The sequence below is a fragment of the Cebus imitator genome, unplaced genomic scaffold (genome assembly GCF_001604975.1).
Source record: "Cebus imitator isolate Cc_AM_T3 unplaced genomic scaffold, Cebus_imitator-1.0 Scaffold376, whole genome shotgun sequence".
Lineage (NCBI taxonomy): Eukaryota > Metazoa > Chordata > Mammalia > Primates > Cebidae > Cebus > Cebus imitator.
Genome location: NW_016107691.1, coordinates 1086395 through 1107171, shown reverse-complemented (window position 1 = coordinate 1107171; position 20777 = coordinate 1086395). Strand labels below are relative to the sequence as shown.

Sequence of the window (20777 nt, the reverse complement as noted above, 5' to 3'; positions counted from 1 at the left end):
AAAAAAAAAAAAAAAAAAAAAAAAAAGGACTTTGGTCTCTATTGTGAGTGAAATGGGGAGCCATTCAAGGGTTCTGAGTAGAGAAATGACATGAACAGACTTAGGTTTTAAAAGGCTGTTTTGTTGAGAATAGAGTGTAGGGGGCAAGGGTGAAGAAGGAAGACTAACTAGAAGGCTATTACAATAATTTAGAAATGACTCATGGCAGATAAAAACTAAATCATAGCAGTGGTTATTGGAAGGATTATAGACATATATTGTTAGGTAGGCTGACATAATTTTCTCACAGATTAAATGCATTGTGCAAGGGAAAGAAATCCGTTAAACATTCACTATTTAAGTGAAAATGCCTAAGAGTGATTCACTATAATTTTATTTCCAACATGTTCCGTGTGGAAGGGCTCCAGAAAGGGGTATGCTTGAAGGTGGGCTGGAGGAGAGTGTGAGGAGTATGAGGTCAGGAAGCTGCTGAACTTGACTAAAGGGCAGGTACATGGCAAGTAGAAGCGATGGATTGAAGACAGTCATATGAAGCAGACAGGTGAAAGGTTTTTGAGGTCAGGAGTTGGACTATGAATCTGTGGGCAATGGGAGCCCCAGAACAATTTCATGGTTCTGTATACATGACAAGCACTTGGATGAAAGGTCAGGTGGGACACAGGGGAGGGAATGGATGGCAAAGATACTTTCTAATAAAGCAACACGACTTAGAAGCAGACTGGATGGTGAATAAAGAGATTGTATGAGTCCCTGAATCACAAGATTTTATTGTTGAGAGGAATTTCAGAGGCCATCGAGTGCAAGAGAATATACCAGAGACAGGCAGGAATAAGGAGTGGGGTTTATAATTGATAGGGTTTGGCCCTGTGTCCCTGCCCAACTCTCATGGAGAATTGTAATATCCCATGTTAGAGGTGGGGCCTGGTGGGAGGTGATTGGATCAGGGGGCACATTTCTCATGAATAGTTTAGTACCATCCTTTTAGTGCTGCTCTTGTGATAGTGAGTGAGTTCCTGTGAGATATGGTTGTTTAAAAGTCTGTAGCACCTCATCCCCATTCTCTTGTTCCTGCTCCTGCCATGTGAGACACTTCACGCCATCTTTGCCTTCTGTCATGACTGGAAGCTTCCTGAGGCCTCCCCAGAAGCAGAAGCCGCTATGCTTCCTGTATGGCCTGCAGAACCATGAGCCAATTCAACCTCCTTTCTTTAAAAAGGACCCAGTCTCAGGTATTTATTTATAGCAATGTGAGAACGGACTAACACAATAATCAAGGCCTGATCAGGCAGGGTTGGTGGGCTGAGACGATAAGGGTTCAGTCACACCAAATCCCTGTTCTTCCTGTCCTACCCTGCTCTTCCCATCTCACATTCACAAAGCAATATCTTGAGGCCACTAACAACAATGTCACTTTGCCATGCTTTCAGTAGAAAACCAAGAGAAGCACCTCTTTTAGTGTTTCTCCACCCAAGTATCCAAGCCCCCTTTGAACAAAATTCAAGTTCTAAAACGCAAACAGAACACCAGTTTACTTTAAACTGTGTCAAGAGTGTTATGTTTGAATTCAGTTCCAAGGCTTGTTCCTTCACAGAAGCCACCAATTTACTGGTGCTAGCTACCCTGTAAGCATTCTTAATACAAGGATGAAGAAATAAAAGATGGAGCCATGAGGGAGATGTGTTGCCCTCTCACTCTGTGGCCCTTCCAACTCAGAACTGAAGAGGCGTGGCTGCAGGTGGGGAAAGATAAAAATGTATTTGAGAGATGTCAGTTTGTTTCTTTTACTAGAGATTATAAAAAGTTAGAGCCTCTTCAAGCTATATATTTCTAGATTCATTTGAAGACTGCTCAACAATATCATCTATGTGTCATAAACAAGGCATCTGTGCTATTCTTTAGAAATTTAGAAACTGAACATTCTGTAAAGTCAACTACTGCACCCAACCTGGACATTACAGGTTGTGAGCCATCCTGTTAGCCTGGATGTGTTTGAGACAATGAAAGCCTGCTGCAGGCTGATTATGCGATAAATGAATGATTAAATCAGCAGGATTCTACCCTTTCATAAGCAGGAGGTTTTAGCACTGGTGGTGCCTAAATTCATGGCTTTTTATGTAGAAAAGGTGCTATGAAGAATACACAGCTTTCTCTAATCCAAAAGCAACACACTAAAAGAAAGGTAAAAAAGGCCATTGCCCACTGTAGGAACAGTGGAACAAAGATAAAATGGTGCTGCTTATTCACCTAGGCACTAAACACAAATCCAGGAACGGCCATTTGAGTTGGCAAGTACGGCCTGCAAGGGGCATCTTATTCTCCATTCTCCAATTCTCCTTGTGACATACTAGCTCTTCTCTCAATACAGTCCTCTGAGATGCTGGCCTCCTGGATTTCTTATTGGTTTGGAATGATGTCTCCTGTTGACAACCAAGTTCAAAAACCAGAAGAAAACATAAAGATCTTTTTTTTTTTTTTTTTCTAGCAGAAGGGGCCAAGACAATCTATCCAACCAAGTCTAATTGATTCTAAAATCCTCTGTTATGAGCAGACCATACTAAATAGAATCTGGGTTCCTGCCAGGGCTTAGACCATGATTAACTGATTCTTATTTAAGGTAGGAGATGAAATTTTTGTCTGAAGTCACATGTCAAAGACTCATATTTATCCTGATAGGGCAAGGCCATTTGATCTATGCCCTAAACCACTGAATATATCCCTTAACAAGCAGCTCTAATCTTTGTACTGCAGTGGTGGTTCCCTTGGTATGCCACTTAGTATGACTAGAACTATGGAAAATCATTAATGGTTTGGGGCACATGCAGAATCAGCTTCTAATCATTTAATGTATATAAAACCCCAAATGGGGTTTTTATTACTGGGACATTTTAACTGAAATATGGCCACCATATCTTTACACATGTTTTAAAGTGAAGCTAAGGAGAAGGCTGTTCATTATTGACAAATGGATCTCGAGATTACTTCTACTTGAACTGCACTGACTGGTGGCTACAAGTAGTGTGACTTCGTCTCAATATTTCTCTCTGCACTTCCAGTATGTTCAGTCATGCCTCACTGTCTATTACAGCCCATCAGTTGAATAGCGGTGGTTTGAATGATGTATAAATAGCTGCTAGTAGTGGAAGATTCTTAGCACCGAATGTACATTCTCATGTGCCTCCAACCACACTCTGTCTCTTCCATCATCAGCACGTGGGGCAGTTATGAAAAGGAAAGACTGCAAATGATGGTGTTGAGCAATCTGTATGCTTCCTTCTGTATTAACACACTTGAATTCCTTACCAGACAGCATTAGAAACATGTACCATTTGTACTGCAACCTGCACACAAAAGTCTACTTTTCTGTGCATAAAATTCAACCTTGCCTAACAAGATAAAATTTTTCCTATCTTCTGTTCTCTAGGTGAAGTTTCCATACAAACCACTATGAAGCCCTTAGGTATTCTTTTGAAAAAGAAGAAAGCTTTCTTGTATACTGAAACATTGTGTCTTGTGTAAAGAAAAAAGCAGAATATTACTTGGATTTGGAGGGAAGAGCGTGCAACTTTTACAGTGTATGATCTCTTTTACTACTGGCATATCTGGAGGAATTGGTGGAGGTACTATTCCCAAACCAGGCATCATTGGAGTTATTGGCGGAATTCCAGTCATCATTCCAAGAGCAGGATCAAAGTCTAAAAAAGGAGAAGAGAGAACAATAAATGACACCAGGCAAGGTTTAGTGGAGATAGAATGTTACTTTGTAAGCTCCAAATCAAAGGTCTTTCTAAGACAGAGGCAAAATATTTAACAAGTGTGGTACTTAGTATTCCCAGGTCTTTTTTTTTTTTCTTTTTCTTTTTTTTTTGAGATGGAATCTTGCTCTGTCGCCCAGGCTGGAGTGCAATGGTATCATCTCAGCTCACCACAACCTCTGCCTCCTTGGTTCAAGTGATACTCCTGCCTCAGCCTCCCAAGTAGCTGGGATTATAGGCATGCACCACCATGCCTGACTAATTTTGTACTTTCAGTAGATACGGAGTTTCTCTATGTTGGCCAGGCTGGTCTCGAAATCCCGACCTCAGGTGATCCACCTGACTCGGCCTCCCAAAGTGCTGAGATTACAGGCATTGAGTTATCGTACAGTTGTGCATTTTCCTTTTGGGATGGGCTGTTTTGTTTGACCAGGGCTTATTTAAGTCTCTGCATCTAATTTTGGCATCCAAGGTCTTTCATAGCATGGCCATATCTTGTCTACTGATTTTGCCTCTGCTACTTTCCAACACACACTCTCTGCTCCATTCCGAGAAGGCTTTTTACTGTCCCTTGTACGGGTTTTCTTTCTATAGTACAGCATGGTATAAGAGCACAGAGCTTTGGGGATCAAGCAGACCTGGGTTTTAGGTCTACCATTTGCTTGGCAGGATGAACTTCCATTTGCTCATCTGCAAAATAGGGTTCATATCACCTCCCTTACAGGGGGCTGTGAAGAGTAAACAAAATGATGAATCTAATATGCTGAGCATAGGTTTGATAAATAACTACTCTTTGTGCCTTTGTTCATGTTGTTCTTTCTGTCTGGAATTATTTGAGCCTCTGCAAATTCTCCCCATGCTTCAAGGCCTGACTTAAGTGTCATCCTCCTTGAAGAGGTCTTTCCAGATAATTCTGATTCATTCTTGACTTTGCATCTAAAAGCTGTTGGTTCCATACTTGTTACCACTGAATTTTATTTTATTTTGCACCATCCTTTGTTTAATTCAGGGATGCCTCTAGCATGTGTGGGGGCACCCAAGCGAGTATTTTTTGTGGGGGCACCCAAGCGAGTATTTTTTGTGGGGCCTATCTATGTACACAATTTGATTTACCACTAATCAGTACTGGCAGCATTTTCATGGCACAATCTCATGTGATACCATGAAAGAAATGTCACAGCAGCCAGCTGGAGTGGTTTCCTTATTAGGTCCCTCTTCTGGAACCAAGACTCGGGGGAGGATTCCATAGCCATGAGTCCTGAAACTTCTTGGGGCATCTAGTTCATTGCACATATAGGTTACAGGATTGGAGAGTGTCCCAAGGGGGAGAATTGGGGACTCTGGTACACATGTGTCCAGTTTAAGATTGGGGCTTCTCAGATGATACTGCCAGCCACAGTCAGTCCCAGACAATGGAGGGAAACTCAGAAAATTTCAAGAAAGGTGCTTCTTGCAACCAGAATACAGGGAGGAGATGCTCTGGACCCAGGGCAGCTGCCCTGATGCCACTGCCTGCCTTGGCTCTGGAAGGGGACTTAGAAATTATCCAGGTAGTCATTCCAAACCACAGGGGCTCCTGAGGAGGAGCCCCACTTGCCTGGATCTAAGAACAGTATTGATTTCATTGTTTAAAGCTTGTCTCTGGATCAAAGTGAGATTTCTTTGAGAGAAGGGAGTGCACTCTACATCTTTGTTTCTCTGCTTCCCACTTCTGCCTTCACTATAGAACAACACACAGTGGACTGCAAAAAAAGAAAGTACTGCAGACTGAGGGGTTCTGGTAATGCAGCAGCAGGAGCAGGCCCTACTCAAAAGACTTTACCATGTTCACCACACAGGCCAGAGGGGCAATACCTGTACATATATCCTTAAAGTGGCCCTGAAGTCCCCTGAGTGGCTCTTTTTCTCTAAGATGCTGGAGGAGGTCAACCTCAATAGCAGGAAGAACCCAGGATTCCCACAGATGCATAATCAGGTCTAACAGGCTCAATAAGAGGGAGATCTGTGACTGGGCAGATGGACAGGTGGGTGGCACATGGGCATCCCCTGTTACAAAAGTACCCCAAGCAAGTGAGGGCAATCCCCAGCTTCTCACATGCCTCTTATCCTGTGATGTCAAGACCCTGAAAATGTTTGGAAAGAAAAAAATTTCTCCCAAGAGGAAGTAGTGTTTTTATGAAAATATTTACTTTTAGGCCGGGTGCAGTGGCTCATGCCTGTAATCCCAGCACTTTGGGAGGCCAAGGCAGGCGGATCACAATGTCAAGAGATTGATACCATCCTGGCCAACATGGTGAAACCCTGTCTCTACTAAAAAAACAAAAATTAGCTGGGCACGGTGGTGGGCACCTGTGATCCCAGGTACTTGGGGGGCTGAGGCAGGAGAATTGCTTGAATCCAGTAGGCAGAGGTTGCAGTGAGCTGAGATTGCACCACTGCACTGCAGTCTGGCGAAAAAGCGAGACTCCATTTAAAAAAACAAAAACAAACACAAAACTTCCATGTGCACACATACACACACACAGACCCTCTTTCACCTATGGATCTCATGTCTATACTTCACATTGAAGAAAGTTTCTTAATATCTATGTGCCTCCATTTCCTTTTTTGGTAGAAGTAGGGGGTAAATAATGACATTTAGCTCAAAGGATGAAAGCATAGAACAGATATGAAGATCTCTGGCATGATAGATAGTCCTGATAGATAAGTGTCCTTCTTTCCATTTAAAATGTGAAAACCCACAGTGATAAATGCACTGATTCAGGCATTCATTCCCCCATTCACAAACATCTGTGATCAGCTTCCTATATGTCAGGCTCCATGCAGGTGTTGGGGATGGTGTCTAGGTTTCCCTTTTGATCTCACAGAACTTAAGACTTCTGATACTCTGTCTTCCTATGCTGTAAAATAAGAGCACTATGGTTAAGAATGCCATTTTTGTCTTTGGAAAATTTAATTCCTCATACAGAAGATTTTGGAGAGATTGTTAACATTATCTCATCCATTTACAAACTGTTAATTTTTGTCAGGAAAAGATCAGATTAGATTGTGTGCCAATGGAACAATCCCATCTATTTTTCCTCTCCTACTGAAATGTTTGTCTTCCTTTTATTGTTCTGCCTGCCTCCTTATTGTTATTCATATAGTTCTGTCACTCACAACTCTACCTTACCACAGATTACAGAAACATCAGTTCATTAAACAAGTTCTGCCACTTCGGCTGAGAAGGAAATGCCTGTCTCCATGTACTGTCACTAATAAATTGAGACAAACAGAAAACAAATATACAGGATAAATATAACTCCTGACTGATGTATTTACCACTCTGCTGTTTCATATAATTGCATTAATATTTTATAAATTCATTTAAAAGCAAATGTATTCATGGTATATGGCTAACACCAGAGTAGGTAAACTCCCCCTCTTCCTTTTGTTCAATATGCCAGGAGTTCCATAGGCTATACTGTCCATAAGGGCTTGCTAGAGGGCAGGTTGTACATGACATTTCAAAGGCTTCTATCATGTTGATTATTTCTTTTGTTTATCTTTAACCATTAAGCACCAAAATGAGTGTGGATTTCCAGTGACTACCAAGGAAACCATTTCAATTCATGAGATTTATACATGTATTACAGAACCTGAAAAATCAAAGAAGTCCAGCAATTTAAAACACACTGGGAATAGAACACCAGAGAAATTCTCTCCCTTTTCCAGGTCCCTGGCCTAGCTTGTGGAGTATTACCAACATTGCCACTTATATTAGGAATTCAAACTTTCAAAGATTTGAAATCATAGAAAAGAGTTATGGAAAAGGCCAGGTATTCCTCCAAAGTCCTCTTCACAATAAATATCCTGTTCTGTTTTGCTTTTACAAAACATCTCTTCTAACACCCTTTCCCCACCGCCTTCTTGACTCTTGGCATGGCCATTGCCAGAAAAGCCATGACATGTTGATTTGTATTCCCTCTTTTTTTTTTTTTTCGAGATGGAATCTCGCTCTGTTGCCCAGGCTGGAATGCAGTAGTGTGATCTCAGCTCACTTCAAACTCTGCCTCCCAGGTTCAAGCAATTCTCCTGGATCAGCCTCTCTAGTAGCTGGGATTACAGGCCTGTGCTCCCCTGCCTGGCTAATTTTTTTTTTTTTTTGTACTTTTAGTAGAGATGGGGTTCCACCATTTTTGCCAGGCTGGTCTCAAACTCCTGACCTCAAGTGATCCACCTGCCTCAGCCTACCAAAGTGTTGGGATTACAGGCATGAGCCACCATGCCCAGACTGTATTCCCTCTTCTCATTCATGTACTTCCCAAAGTCCTAGCCCACTGGAAATTCTGCAAATGCTATCTGTTAGCTGGGCCAGCTTGCTCGTCAGACTTGCAACTCTACCACATGATTTCAAGTAATGTTTCCATGTAGCCTTAAGCCTTCCTGCTACCTAGCAACTTGCACTTATTCAACCTTGGCAGAGTTATTATTGTCCATCCTCTGTACACATCTGAGCCAAGGAGTTACAATGGAGGCAAATGTCATTCTGCGCAGCTACCCACTTGTCCCTGTATCTATTAATTCAATATTTTGATGACAGGTCTTCTGTCAGGTATTGTGGTTGCAGAAATGAATAAGACAAAATCCTTGGCTTATACTCTAGTTTGGAAACAACTATGCAAACAGTTACAATGCTGTACCATCAATGAATCACCATAACTGTTTATTAAATGCTTAAAATGTTCTAGGTTCAGTGCTAAGCATTTTATATAATCACATTCTAACAGACCTGTGAGTTTCGATACTGTTATCCTTCATTTTATGGATAAGGGAATTGAGGTTCAAGGGGTGTTTAGTTACGTGCTCAAGTTTACATAGCTAGTAAGAGGCACACCTAGAATGAACCACTATACTGCCTGTCAATGTAGTATGACAATTGTTTCAGTGAATTAATATGATTGCAGATATAAATGAGGCAAGTATGCTGAAAAAATAAGGCATATGAGCAACAAAATGTTTACATACAATTCTTTTTCCCCCAATATGGTGGATTAAAATTGGATATAAATTCTTTAATTTTCTTTCCATCAAGGTAAGGGTCTATGCCCCCACCCCTTTGAATTTGGATGGGCTCTAGAACTGATATAACCAATAGAATATGGCAGAAGGGATGTTGTGTCCTTTTTCAAGCCCAGGCATTAACAGAGATGCAATTTCTACCTTTTGTTTCTATAAATGTGTGCTATGGGAGCTTTGCATCCTCATGTAAGGCTGACTACCCTGCTAGAGAGACCATGTGGAGAGGGACTTAAAGCAAATGGAAGAGGCATCCAGCTGAGCCCAGTCTTGTATGTGTCCTTACCAAGGTGCCATGCACATGAGTGAAGTCTTGAAATCAGCCTGCCACAACTGAGGTATCCCAGTTGATATCATATGGAACAGAAACATTGCCCATTTCAGTCCTACCCAAATTCCTCATCCAGAAAAATCTTAAAATATAAAAAAATGATTGTGTTTTAAGTCACTAGCTTCTAAGGTAGTCTGTCATAGACCGACATATAAGGAGAATATCCAGCATGGCTGGGGTGGAGTGTCATTGGTTAATACAGTTAACAATTTTCATGGAATGGAAATAGAAAGCATCACATAAAGTATCTGACAAAGATATCACATGTTCCTATTTTATCATTCAACCCTTGATAGTTTCTTGTTTCTTGGCAGGCCAGTTCATGCTGGCATTCTCCTTTTTTTTTTCCTGAGACAGAGGATGATTAAGTCTCACTCTTACCATCCAAGTTGGAGTGCAATGGCACAATCTCAGCTCACTGCAACCTCTGCTCCCGGGTTGAAGTGATTCTCCTGCCTCAGCCTCCCTAGTAGCTGGGATTACAAGTGTATGCCACTACACCCAGCTAATTTTTGTACTTTTAGTAGAAACAGGGTTTCACCATGTTGGCCAGGCTGGTCTCAAACTCCTGACTTCAGGTAATCTTACCATAAAATGCCAACTTTTATTTTGTGGCAGGGGAGAGGAATACTAGCTACCTATTAATTGGCTACTTATGAATTTTCAGATTTTATACACTGCATCTGACTTAATATTCACAGCAATCCTAACGGATGGGAAATAATATTATTCCCTATTTTACAGATGAGGAAATTGAAACTCATAGAGATAACACAATAAGGACACATAGTAAGTGGCTCTCACTAAGCATGCAGTCCTAACCATTAGTCTACATAGGGAAAGACAGACACTCTTTGTCATATTTGTATCTACTTACTCAACCTTGTATGTGGGCTTCAAACCTTCCTATCCAGGAGGCTACCCTGGAGTTGCTTATCTCTAAACCCAGAATTTACTATTGAGGTATTTGACACATGCATTGTCACGGTGTTTCAGGGCCTCTTTTTAAAATTCTTTGTTTCAATTTTGGGCCACAAAAGAAGTTGAAATTGCAGCCAGGCCATGTATCAATTGGAGGTAGGCAAAAGTAGGAAGTGACACACATTGATTATCTTGCTTACATTTTCAGAACTGGACCCTGGTTCTTACTGAAAGCCCCTTTAAACCCTCAGAAAAATTTTGCCTGCACTTAATGACTTCCCTCCATCTAAGTGTCCCTGGCCCAATAAAAGCATTTCCAATCTTTTACGTGTTCAAAAGGCCCCTGAGCCCCAGGAGGTAGTTTTTACTCACAGTAAAACCACTGAAATGCAACCACAGATGATTCCAAAATAACTATTTCAAATAGGCTTTAATTATATATTCATAATTAAGCTATTTTATAGCAAGTTATGATTTCAACTGAGCTATATATTTCTGAGATATCATTGTTATTTCTTTAGAGTTCCTACAAAATTCGTTGGAAAATTAAGAATTTTGCCTGCGTACTGGGAAATTTTAACCCATTACCGTCCTGCCTCCTTTATACATAGATCCTTTAAAAGACTTTTTAAGCACTCTTTGTCAGATTAGTATTTACCTATTCAACTTTGTATCTCTCTTCTTATCTGAAGAGAGAACACAGATTTCCAAGGACAGCCTGGCTGAACTGTGAGATGATCCTGGGCTTCTCACTAGCCATCTTAGAGGCACAAGTTCCCAAAGTTTTGTACAATGACTCTCAAATTCTACCAACATCTGTCCTATTTCCCCAAAAGATTATCTGAACACTTGTTTCAGCTCAGTTGGAAAGGTAAGACAGGGCCTGGCTCATGTACAATAGCAAACAAGCTAGCAAACTGGGATTGGTGGGATATATGGCACAATGTCAGTTCACAAAGGTCCTCCCCAAATATCTCATCTTTGATTCCAAATTTCCACCAGTGGAGGTTTATTCCTTTAGTGATAGGTTTTGCAAAATCTCCCTTTCTAGTCCATCTTCCCTCAACTCGTTTTTATTCATTTATACTGTGTTCTTGCCTTTTTAGAGCATTTGACAGGTCCAGAGTCATGCCCTTCAAAGGTGTTCAGCTTTGGAGAGGCATTAATGAGGACATTTCCCACTACATCTGTGGTTCCCAGATTTCTGGATTTTAGAAATGAATAAAATAAAATTATTATATGGAGATTTAAGATCACCAGCCTCTTAATTTGACAAGAAAAGAAGTGGGGGAAAAAATAACAAAGAAACGAACCAATATCCTATTCATACAGTTCATAAAAGAAAGAACATTTTAAAACCAAAAATACAAGAAGTCTGTCATCTTAGAATAAAGGGCAGTCCTTTCAATTGAGCAGATTTAGCTTCATGACAAATTTACTACAGTTTTAGTTTTTACATTTTGCCATAGATGGGTCCTGGCCTACAAACCAGTGTTTGGACTTTTGAGATTACTCAACAGTTTCACTTAGCATGCTCCCCTATATATGAAACTTCCTGCGAAAAATTTCTTTCAGAACTAGAATGTCACACACACACACATTATTAAGTGTCATGAAAAGCTTCTCTTCCCCTGAGGACTGGTATATTTTTTTCTTCACAGAAAATGCAAATTATATAACTGATCAGGTTTCCCTTTTTTGTTTTGGCTGCTTTGTCACAGGGGCAGCTCAACTTCAGAAATCAGATGGGATCCTACAACCTAGATGCCTGAATTTTAATTAGCCTCCCTACCTGGTCTTTGCTTTTTATTCTCATTTATATTTTCCCAGATGCTGATTTTTAAACATTTTTTAAATAAATTATATTTTTTCATATACTGTAATCTTTTTTATAAGCTGCTTCAAAGTCTTTGCTGAATGAAGTAATGTAATTCAACTCATAGTTAACCACTGTCTCCATACTGTATACCCTTGCATACCTTCCAGTCATTGATGCACTATTTCCCTTGCCTACACTGTTCTTAGTTCTTTTATCCTCCTGACATACTTCTATATATTCCTGGACACCTAGCTCAAATGTTACCTCTTTTGTGAACCTTCTCTGACCACCACCATCTAGCTAGCATTTCTCCTCACCACGCTTGGGCTAAAACAATGCTTTTGTACAAGTTTCTATTATGTCACTTGCAACATTATAGTGTAGTGATATTTCCTTTGTTGTGTTTGCTACTGCAACTTGAGCCTGAAGGCAAGGATTGTGCCATGCTCATATTGGGATACCCTATATCTAGCTCAATATGTTTTCAATGAATGGATGGATAAATAAAAGAACAAATGAACAAAAGGAAAGGAAGGTCTTTCAGCTATTGTCAGTCAAGAGCCAGCTCATACTTGAGTATAGTCTGGATTAGGGAGAGAATGTTGAAGTTCTCAAAGTACTGGAGTCACTATGAGGGTAGAAAACTTTGTCTTTTTTGTTCATTGCTTTCTCCCCAGGGCTTCTCACAGTACCTTCATACCAGGAGGCTTCAGTGAATATTTCTTGTATGAATGAATGAATAAGCAAATGGTTTCACTCTGCTCCTTCTCCTAATAGTTTCCATGGGGAGTCTTTTCTCTTTTAATGATTGTTCCTATCACTATGCATTTATTTATTTCAGCTAGTTAAGGTCACGAAATTCTTATCTCAAAGATCCTCCAGTCCTTGAGCTTCATGTACTCTTCCAAAGGCTTTAAATAGTTTAAAATATTTCCACATGAAAACAGCTCTACAGCATTTATCTATACAGACTCTGATATTGAGCGCTTCACTATCTATTTCGTGGAGTAGTCCCTGGGAGACGGGACCCGTTCTTTGCAGGGACCTCAATACACAGTCTTTATTATGTTGACCATCTCCTGTTTGTTCTTTGTTCTTCTGTGATAATATTGTTGTTGCCAGTACTCAAGTCAATACCATGATGTGCTTGTTCTCAAAGAAAAATATGACACACACAAAGATCATGTAAAGTCATATGTTTTTGTTGATGTAAAGTCCTTCTGTAATATCCACAAGATAAGTAATTATAACATTTTAAATATTTTTAGCTATACCATATAGAACTCATCCATATTCATAATAGTAGGGTCCCAATTATGTTCAAACCAACTAATGACACCTCGGTCCTGTTTTTGAAAGGATGACCTGACACAACAGCTACCTGCCAGCTGTTGTGTAAGTGCAGGAGCTTGACGGCATGGTGGAGGCTTAAATGGATATCTCAAGGTGTAGACATGCTCCATGGTGAATCTTGAGAGTACCATCCATAGGTAGAATTCAAGTTTGCTTTGGAGAGACATTAATTTTATCTGGTATATATAATGTTTACATATTGTTGGTTCTTGGATGATGAACAGTGCTCTCCTTTCTCACTATCTCAACTTTTTTGCCACTAAAAGCATACTCTATTTGTGGAAGATATTAAAAATAATACAAACCGAAAGCCAGGACTTCCTGAGGAGCTTGCAGAACAGTAGTCTGCCATGTGTCATATAAACTCCTTCTTTCTTTCTGTTCCCATCAGACTTGGCCTGTTGAGTCCAGTGAGAACTATCTCCTTAAGAATGAGTAGGGCTTTGCTCTGGGAATAAGGTCCATGAGTCTATATTTTCAAATATCTCTCATTATGGAGACGCAGTCAACACAGCAGAGACATTATAATGAGAGACTCTTCTCTTTTCGGACTTCACAGGCTCCATACTTGGCTTCTATGGATATTTTAATTGAGGTAAAAATAAAGGAAGCAGCAGGCAGTATTCAACAAGTATCTCTTAATGGGTCCATGCTTGGATTCATCTGGAATGATTGGGGCAGAACAATGTTCTTTAACCAGAAGGCCTGACTCTTTTGGGTTTCACTAACATTAGTCTTATTGACCAGCTTCTCACAGCAAATACTCTTGCAGGAAAGACAGCTGCCAGCCAGAGGGGACCTCCTGATCTGCCATCATTATGGATTAACTTTGTTGAACCACAGCTGTACAAACTGCCATGTTAGTTGAAAGGGAACTCCACAACAAACTTCAGACATAGCCTGTCTCTACTCCCTACTCAATGAATATAATAATTATGCCAGACATTGCCTTCACGACAAATATATGTCCAAGAGACTCAACATCCATAACAGTATAGATTAGAGGTCTCTGGGGGGAAGTGAAGGAAGCTTACATATCACTTGTTTTTCATCAATGTCAAAAGACTTTTCTATTGTCACAGACAGGCCAGATGAGACAGGACAAAGAAAAGTCTTCTGGCTCAGTAGGAAATCTCCTGAAGGCATAAAAGTAGCTGAATTACTGAGCCTTTGATGAGTGACTTCAGGCAACAGTTCCATGAGGCTTATTTGCCACCTTTTCCATTTTCAGAAATTTTGGGGTATGGGGAGCTGATTAGGGAAACATGGTTTACGATTATTATTATTTTTGAGATGGAGTCTCACTTTGGTTACAGGCTGGAGTGCAATGGCACAATCATGGCTCACTGTAACCTCCACCTCCCGGGTTGAAGAAATTCTCCTGCCTCAGATTCCTGAGTGGCTGGGATTACAGGCACACACCACTACACCCAGCTAATTTTTTGTATTTTTAGAAGAGATGGGGTTTCATTATGTTGGCCAGGCTGGTCTGGAACTCTTGACCTTGTGATCTGCTCGCCTCAGCCTCCCAAAGTGCTGGGATTACAGGTATGAGCCACTGTGCCTGGCCTTTAGGGAGATATTTTAACCCATTGGTTAAAACATAACATCATTAAAGATGGCAAGCACTCTGTCCTCCAGACCTTGGCAAGAAGAAAGGTAGGCAGCATTGGAGTGTCATGCCAACCTTCCATTTCTGTGAAAATCCCCACCAGATTTATAAGGAGTAGGCATCAGCACTGTCAGATATATACTGCTGTCTTCACCTGTCACTGTCCAGTGTTTCACCAGGGAAAAAATTCACCATTGCATTCACTATCCTTCACTGTTGTTAGGGTAAAGACAAGTCATCATTCAACTTTTTGTGAGCCATATCGCATATGTGAACTTAAAATAATAATAGGAATTACAGTGAGCCAGGCATCATTCTAAGACTTTATGTGTATTAATGCATGAATCCTCATAACATCCCTATAACATAGGTGCCATTATTATCTGCATTTTACAGATGAATAAACTGAGGCATAGAGAGGTGAAGTAACTTGCCAAAGGTCACACAGCTAGTTAATGACAGACAGAGATTTGACCATAGGCGGTCTGGGTCTAGAACCCATGTTCAAATCTCAATGGTAAACTACCTTCCTAAAATAATACAGAGATGAGAAAAACCAGTTCACACATAACTTAAGTGATTTTATACATAGCTTTACAAAGTATATCTTGGCTTCATGTTATTGCCCCATGCATCTTAAGACAAGAAGGGAACTACTCAACTAATACCAGCATTTCTAAGACCAGGTTTCCAGAGTCAAGTAACTTTCCCTGGAGCATGGTGGCAGTCAGTTTCACTGAATTACAGGTCAAAGAGAAACCGTTTCTTTACAGTCCTTAAGAAAACAAGATGTGAAGAAGGGGGACAAAGGTAGAAGTTAAAAATACTCTTGAGGTTTCAAATGTCTGGCTGAAGCTGGATGTGCAGAATACTCATTAGCATTGACAGTGGCTGCATAGCGTCCAAATACTTTCAATTTAAGTGGGAGCTTTGCAGTGATTTGAAGAATGTATGTTAGTACTTCCTTTATATCAAAGAGCATATAGTACTGCTAAGAGTAGTAATAATGATGACAGTTTATCTTTATTGGGTGCTTATTATATGGTAAGCAGTGTGCTAAGTATATTATTTAATGTCCACAGCAATCCTATGAGCTAGGACACTATGATTATCTCTATTTTACAGATGAGAAAACTGAGGAACAGAGAGGTCAAATAACTTGCTTGAGGTAACACAATAAGTGGCAGAGCAAGTACTCAAATCCAGGTAGTCCTCTGACTTCAAGGCCTTTGTTGTTAAGTACTAAGCAAGACACTGTCGCTGAAGAAATAGCCCTCTACCACACTGTTAAGAAAACTTACCCTAGTCATCTAGCCTTGCTATTGACCCCAGCTCAAGCTTTGGGTCTGTAATGATTGCTTGGTGACATTTTTGTTCTCAATGCTAGGCCTTTCTTTTTCCATGTTACGGATGGGTGGCTAAGTATTGAAGATTACTTTGTGAACTTAGATTTATGCTTATATATGATAATTTACAAATCATATGCTATTAGTTAACATTTAGTCTCCTGGGCTTTAGAGCACATGTGGCCTCAATATTTTTCCTGGGATATTTATGCATATTTATCAAAAACTGGGAATAAGTCAAATTAGATTGTCTACTCATCTTAGACTAAGTGTTGTGACTTGGGGACACACCACATGGAGCTATAAAATAATATATATTTTAGTTTGAATTATATTATAATCAAATAATAAAGAGGTATTAAATAAAAAACTCATTACTTTTTTAGAAATGTCTATGAGCAACATATTAATAAGCTGCCATTTTTGAGCTCCTTCTATTGCCAGACATTGTGGTAAGCATGACTTAATTGTCATAACAATCCTAGGAGTTAAGTACTATTAGTCTGATTTTGTGGATGAGGGCACTGAGTCTCAGAAGCTACACAACTGCTTGAGGTAAAATCGTGAAAGAAACAGGCTTGGAAGTCAAGCAGACTGAATCCAGAACCTGACGTCTTAACCACTCTGCAATACTGGTTCCTACAGTAACATTCACTGATCCCAGATTGGCCCCACTAGTCATTCAAAAGCTAAGGCGATCCATGGTCCAATCATTCTAACTCTCAAAGGATCCCTGGTTGTTCATTTCAATTGTGGTTGGTCTAATGCAGAAGAATACAGTCTGGTGAACTACAACCTATGATATGAATTATAGTTTGGCAGAGTTCTTCGCACCTACCACATATAGAATTTAGACTTCTTTTTTCCCCTCCATCCATTTATTATTCACGTACCTTTTTATCTTCATGCTTAGTTGCTTTTATGCTTGTTTCTTAGCTTTTGATGCAATCACATTTCTTAATTCACTATTAGTGTTGCTGTCCAGCATACCTCACCCTCATTATAAGGATTTAAAATCTGGGCTGGAATTGTGAAATAATGTTTTGGCGGGGTGGTAGCTAACTATATAAATAAGTGGCACAACAAAATGGCATTACTCTAAATCTGTTTATCAACTTTAATGTGCTTGCAAAACACCTGGGGATCTTGCGAAAATGCAGCTTCTGATTCAGCAGGTCTGTGCTGGGGCCCGAGATTCTGGGATTCTAAGTGGTTCCCAGGTTATGCAGGGCACACTTTGAGTAGGAAGGTTCTAGATTGGCCTGGTCCTGTTGTGCTTTTAAGTAGAGTCACAATTAAATGAATCTGGGGAGATTAATGCTTAGGTTGTTTAAAAAGCTGCCTCAGGCTCCCTGAGATGGCAATTCCAAAATGTCTTCAAAAATTCCTTGTAAGGATTAATTAGCTCCCACTGTCCAGGAAGCTTTTTTGTGTCTAAACAAAACCCTTCAGGTGTTGTGATGTTTTGCTTCTCATTTTATCTTTAGTGGAGATGGAGTTAGTCCACCATGCCCATTCTATGATGGTTACTTTGTGTATGTGTGTGTGTGTGTATATATATATATACACACACACATACACATGTGTGTGTGTGTTTACACACAGTTCTTCAATGTTAAAAACAGTCTCTGGGCTGTCCTCCACCATCTCCTCTCCTCTACTCTAGGAATCTAAGATTTTGGAGATATCTAAGTCAGTTCTCTTTTTGTCTCCATGTTTATTTGCCTCTTCTATAAAATCTATAAAATTACACAAGCTTTGTAATTCCTTGCCAAAATCCTGTTGCCTTGTATTTCAATGAGCTGTTTAAAGCTTCAATGATCCTAGCCTGCATTGGATATACCACTAGCATGTCCAAAGTGCAAAAGGGAGTATACTAGTAACTACCGGCCACCCAGACTATAAAGCTCATATTACAAAAATGCACACTCTAGGCAGAATCTGGTAAATGTCAACTTCAAAATAAGTTGTGTCATACTGCTATATTTATTTCCACATGGTCAATAAAAATAAGCACTTGTGAGGTGATTAAAAATAACATACCAGGTAAAATTGGTTGTCCAGCAATTCCCAGTGGTGCCATTCCAAGATTATTCATTGCTGTGGCCCATGCAGTTGGATCCGACATGGGCAGTGTCATTGCAGTGGAATCCACATTCAGAGTTCTACTGTTATCAGCTGAAAAGAAATGACAAGCAAAATGTGTGCTAAGGTTTTAGCATGTAGTTTACTTATAAACATAAATTCTGGCAAAGTTTTTAGAGAAATGGCCGGATGGACAAGCGGTGGATAAGGCCTCAATACTAGGTTTCTTACAAGGGTTAAAACAATACAGCTTGAAGTGGTAGGAAGCCAAGGAATTTGAAAGCAATTTACCAGATGGCATTTTAGTGTAAGTGTTTCCTTTCTTCTCTCCCTTTCTTCCTTTTTTTTCTTTTTTTTCAAGCATACACAACACAGGAGCTTGGAATGACTAAGAAGTTTCCTATTCTTCTCATAATCTACTAGCATATGATTACTTCAGCAGCTTACATCCAAACTACTCATGCATATAAAGCAAGAAAAAACATCCTAGGGCTCCTGTAGTTGGCAATAAAAGATGAAAATTATACTCCTGATATAATTTCATGTCTTTGAGGCAGTACTATTGAATAGAGCTGGACACACAATCAGCAGACATCAAATTAGCTGAATGACAATTCTGGGGGTTAGGGGAACAATGAAATAAAGCAGACCAGAGACATGGTTCCTGCTCTCAAAGGTTGTACAATCACATTGAAGAGACTGTTGATGATGGTGATAATTATTACCATTATCACCACCTCCACCCATTACTACCTCTAGTGAACACTTACTGTATGCCATGTAAATCACTTAGGATGTGTCATTCTCATTTAACTTTCAGAACAAACCTGTAAGGTAGGGACTATTTATATCTCCATTTAATAGAAGTTTTAGAGACATTTAAGGGAAATTTTGAAAGGTCAAATATATTGTCCAAGGTCATACAGAATGTATAATTTTTAGCCACTATGCTTTACTATCTCCAGTTAAACAACTAGGAAACAACGAAAGACTCAATGATTTAAAACAGAAATATTACTGAAGTTGATAGTATGCAGAGCTACTGCGGCCTGAGTAAGCAGGAAATACTTCATGGAGAAAATAAGACTTAAAAGAATGGACCAGATTTATATAGAGCATGTTATGAGTGATTAGTAGTTATTAGACAGGTAAAGGAGAAGGGTCAGACATCCCAGGAGCAGGAATGAAGATAAGCAAAGACATTGAAACAGGTTTTATAAGCATGTGCATGTACACAGTGTCGGGAGAGATATATTCATGAGTCATCCAAGCACTAACAAACTTTCGTTTTGGGAAGTTTTCCTCTGACTACTGATAGCCATAGAAAAAATCTTTCTACGGCTTTTTTCCTACCTCCAAGTACCTACTTCAGCCAATTACAACCCATGAAGGCAACTCTGTTCTAATAGTAGCTTGCTAAAGTCCAAGGCAACATCAGAGATGACCCTTGCCAGGGTTGTTTATACATGTGCTATTTTGGTCACTGATTGGTCAGAACAAGCAAATATAAATGTCTAAAAACATTATTTCTGAAATATTAGTTTTTGTCATTCTTCTGTAGTGCCTTTGCCTCCTCCCCCTTAATCCCCCCTACACATACACACAGTGATTGACGGCACTAAGTGTTCATTAACTACAGTCAGAAGTTACATTTCAGAGCTAGTGATTTCTCCATCTGTAAGAATTTTAGTCATAATAATCAACTTTCAGTGTTCTCTCACAAAGGCATATCCAAAGGCTAGAAACAGCCTCCTTGCAAATAGTATCAAGAAAACAAACATGGGGTACTGAATATCCTTTGGGTTTTGAATTTACATAGTGATAATTAGTCTACTTGGACTTCCAATCCCCCAGCTAGGGGAGATAAGATTTTAGAGAATGTTATAGCTGAAAGATACCTTTAGACATTATTGAATCTGCACCCTGATTTTCTCTGGTTGCTGAAGAATCATTCCTAGAAGAAATAGGTAGGTTTAGAAGGACTGGGACCCAATGCCAAAAATAATTTCTTGCAACAGTTTGGCTACTCATTGGTTCTGCAGTCCTGAGAAATATTAAAACAAACAAACAAACAAACAGGAACACTTCTCAGTAAAGAATTTTGAAGTCAAAGAATGAGAATTTATAATGTACCAACCTAGCCAAACTCTAGACTAATTTGGGGCGGGATAAGTGTTTGGGGGAAGGCAATGATCTAAATTATTTTGAAGGAAAACACAGCATTGCTATTTTCAAAACATATTGTAATTCACAGTGCTTGCTAAAATGGTAGCAAGTAGAGTTCCTGCTATGCTTGTTTATAGGAGCAGATAAGGAACATGTGTAATTAACAGCATTATTTTGCCTCAATGAATGTGGTTTTTAAATTCTTTTTTTTTATCCCATTTATTTTATTGCATTTTAGGTTTTGGGGTACATGTGAAGAACATGCAAAATTGTTGCATAGGAACACACGTGGCAGTGTGATTTGCTGCCTTCCTCCCCATCACCTACATCTGGC

The 20777-nt window shown here is 39.7% G+C and overlaps 1 protein-coding gene across 9 annotated transcripts in view; it reads right to left on the bottom strand.

The window, feature by feature from the left end:
• The window catches only part of ENOX2 (ecto-NOX disulfide-thiol exchanger 2), a 283137-nt gene that overhangs the window by 67277 nt on the left and 195083 nt on the right, over nt 1-20777 (bottom strand). For all 9 annotated transcript variants that reach the window (XM_037731045.1, XM_037731047.1, XM_017507503.2 and 6 more), the window contains 2 exons: nt 18236-18370; nt 3537-3692 (listed from right to left, as the gene is read on the bottom strand). In XM_037731045.1, the coding sequence (XP_037586973.1) occupies nt 3537-3692; nt 18236-18332 (253 nt within the window). In that variant the 5' untranslated portion in view covers nt 18333-18370. The remainder of the gene's footprint in view (nt 1-3536; nt 3693-18235; nt 18371-20777) is intronic.